Raw genomic sequence first — 2,451 nt, forward strand, 5'->3', positions numbered from 1 at the left:
CCCAGTCTGACTCTGGGTAAAGTCATTTCACCTTTTCTTTCTATAAAATTTGAATAATAATTACTCATTTTATGCCAGGCCATCGTACAGATAAATGTAATCAGGTTCAGTCATATGTAAAATTTGCCTGAGCACTTGCTTCCTTCCCCCATGACTGCCCTTTGCCACTTCTTATACTACCTTGTCTCTCTTGTTCTATCAGAGTCCATTTCCTCATAAATTGTCAAGGTACTAATACTGTCTCCATTGTATCATGCATGATGGTTTTTATTCTAGCACTTTTACCTGGCATATGTTATTTACAACTATCAGGACTGAAAGCATTGGATAAAAATATTAAGGTATTAGTTGATAAATGACCTAAAGCGATAATTTCTTCTGGTATTAAAACAACACTTGGAGTGAGAAAATTCTTCAAGACCCAAAGATTTTAATTTCTAATGGCAGAATGCTGGGCACCATGACAAGAACCGAAGAGAATCATTTTGGCAAGAAGAATTCCTGGAGTCCATGAAATAACACTTTTGGTGATTACCAACTCTTTGCAAGGCTGCCCTTTGAATGCAATGAAAAGCTTTGGGTTGCTATGAAGATTGACGTGAAAGAAAAGGCATTAGGAAAACCATGAGAGAGAAGCCTTAACTTTTCTCCATGTATCATGGAGGCCTCCCTCTATCATTTATAATTTTTCAGTTTCTTGGGATAGTGGCAAGAGAGCCTCAATGATCAATAAAGGATATGTGGACAGAAGAGAAAGGAACCACATCTGTGTTGGTCCTCAGGTTGTCTTGTTCCATCTTCACTGTTGGAAGAAGAGCCAGACTTTCTGCTTGATTAGAGGTGAAAGGCAGTGGATATTGCTGGTGGCTTATGCCTGATGACTGCCATTTAATCGTGCCCCATGGTAGGTCTAGAGACCGTGAAGAGGAAATATCTTGAGAGGAAGAGATTTGGGAAGGGCTATAACTCCAATGGCCATTTTGCCCATATCCTAACAGTTGGCTAAGAACCTGTTTTTCTTGAATGTGAGAAGTCATAGCTAAGTTTACCAGAGGATCCTGGTAGGGTTTCTGGGTCATTCTTGAATTGATGAGGCACCCTAGAGAATCTGAACACTTCTTTATGGATAATGGCAAAGCACTTGTGTGGGCCTCAGCTTGTGATGGTGCCATAATCTGGGAGCTTTCTATAGGAAGCTGATCTTTCCTTGCGTTCCCTGTAGCAGTAGAATAGCCACTTTTTCTGTTTTGTCCTTGTACTTGGATGCCATTTGCCAGTGGAGTCTGGTAACCTGATGGTTTTGATAGTACTTTTCTTAACACTGAATCTACAACCTGTGACACAGCCCCAGTTAATTCTTTCTTTAATATCTCTGATAGAGTTTTCTCTTCATAAGTTATTAACCAGGGAGCCCTGAATTGGCTTTCCTCTTCAGAAATTTTGGGTTTCTCTCCTTTGACGAAGTTCCTTGTGAGATCCTTGTACTGATTAATGCCCGCAGCCCAATGGCCATGGTTTGAGTCATGCCTTTGTTTTAGAGAGTCCTTTTTCCTTTCATCATCTTTCTGGCTTTGAGCTAAGGCATTGTGCTCAGAAAGCTGGAAGAGCCTTTCTTGAAGATGTCTTAGCTGTTGCTGTAGAATTTGAAATTGTTCCTTAAAATGGTGACTTTCTCCCTTCCGGTGACCTCTGCTGACCCCTGACCACTCTTCCCCCTGGGGATTCTGCTGCTGAGGAAGTTTTTGTTTCCTTTTATTCTCCCTGCTTTTTTCTGTGGGATGCCTGGTATCTTTTTCCCTGGAATTTCTTGATGGCATCAGTGGGTTTGGTGAAAGAGACATTCCTTGTATAATAGTTTCTACTCTGGCCCTTTTAGCTTGTATGTGTTCATCACAAAACCAGTCAGAATCAACAAAGTTAGAAACGGTGATTCGGTCCCAGGAGATGGGTGAGTCTTGCTCACATCCTCTAGAAGATGGGCTGCTTCCCTCTTCTTTCATAGATTCTTCCACGTGAGAATATATCTGAGGGTTAGAAGAAAGAAAAACAGAATTTGGATCCATCCTGATGGTTCCTCACAAGCTTGTCAAGTAGAAGTAATTTCACTGGAACTTCGAACCAGAGTATTCATTAGTATTTTGTTTTTTTAAACTGTGGTGGGGCCTCTCTTTTCCTTAAATACTCAGAGCTGAAGCTTACAGGACTATCCTCAGGAATGCACTGATTCATTCAACAAGGGAGTTTTCTCCTCTGAAGTTAGAAGAATGAGAGGAAACAGGAACAGGAGGGAAACTTTGACTTTTCAGTTCTGGGGTTGTAAAAAAGACCATAACAGGACCAGATTTCCAAATTCTGCTTTGCAAACTCCTGAAATGGAAGAAAAAGAGACCTGTAAGACTTGCCTTTGCAAGAGGACCCTATTTGCCCATCTGGATTTATGCTCAATTTTTT

At 40.9% G+C, this 2,451-nt stretch overlaps 1 protein-coding gene across 1 annotated transcript; it reads right to left on the bottom strand.

The window, feature by feature from the left end:
• Nucleotides 1-702: 702 nt before the first annotated feature.
• PROX2 (prospero homeobox 2) lies at nt 703-2,142 on the bottom strand. Its single transcript, XM_072622587.1, has one exon. It carries the CDS (start codon nt 2,061-2,063, stop codon nt 720-722), a length of 1,344 nt encoding a protein of 447 aa, XP_072478688.1. The 5' UTR covers nt 2,064-2,142; the 3' UTR covers nt 703-719.
• Nucleotides 2,143-2,451: the final 309 nt, after the last annotated feature.

This window comes from Notamacropus eugenii, chromosome 7, assembly GCF_028372415.1.
Source record: "Notamacropus eugenii isolate mMacEug1 chromosome 7, mMacEug1.pri_v2, whole genome shotgun sequence".
Taxonomy (NCBI): Eukaryota; Metazoa; Chordata; class Mammalia; order Diprotodontia; family Macropodidae; genus Notamacropus; species Notamacropus eugenii.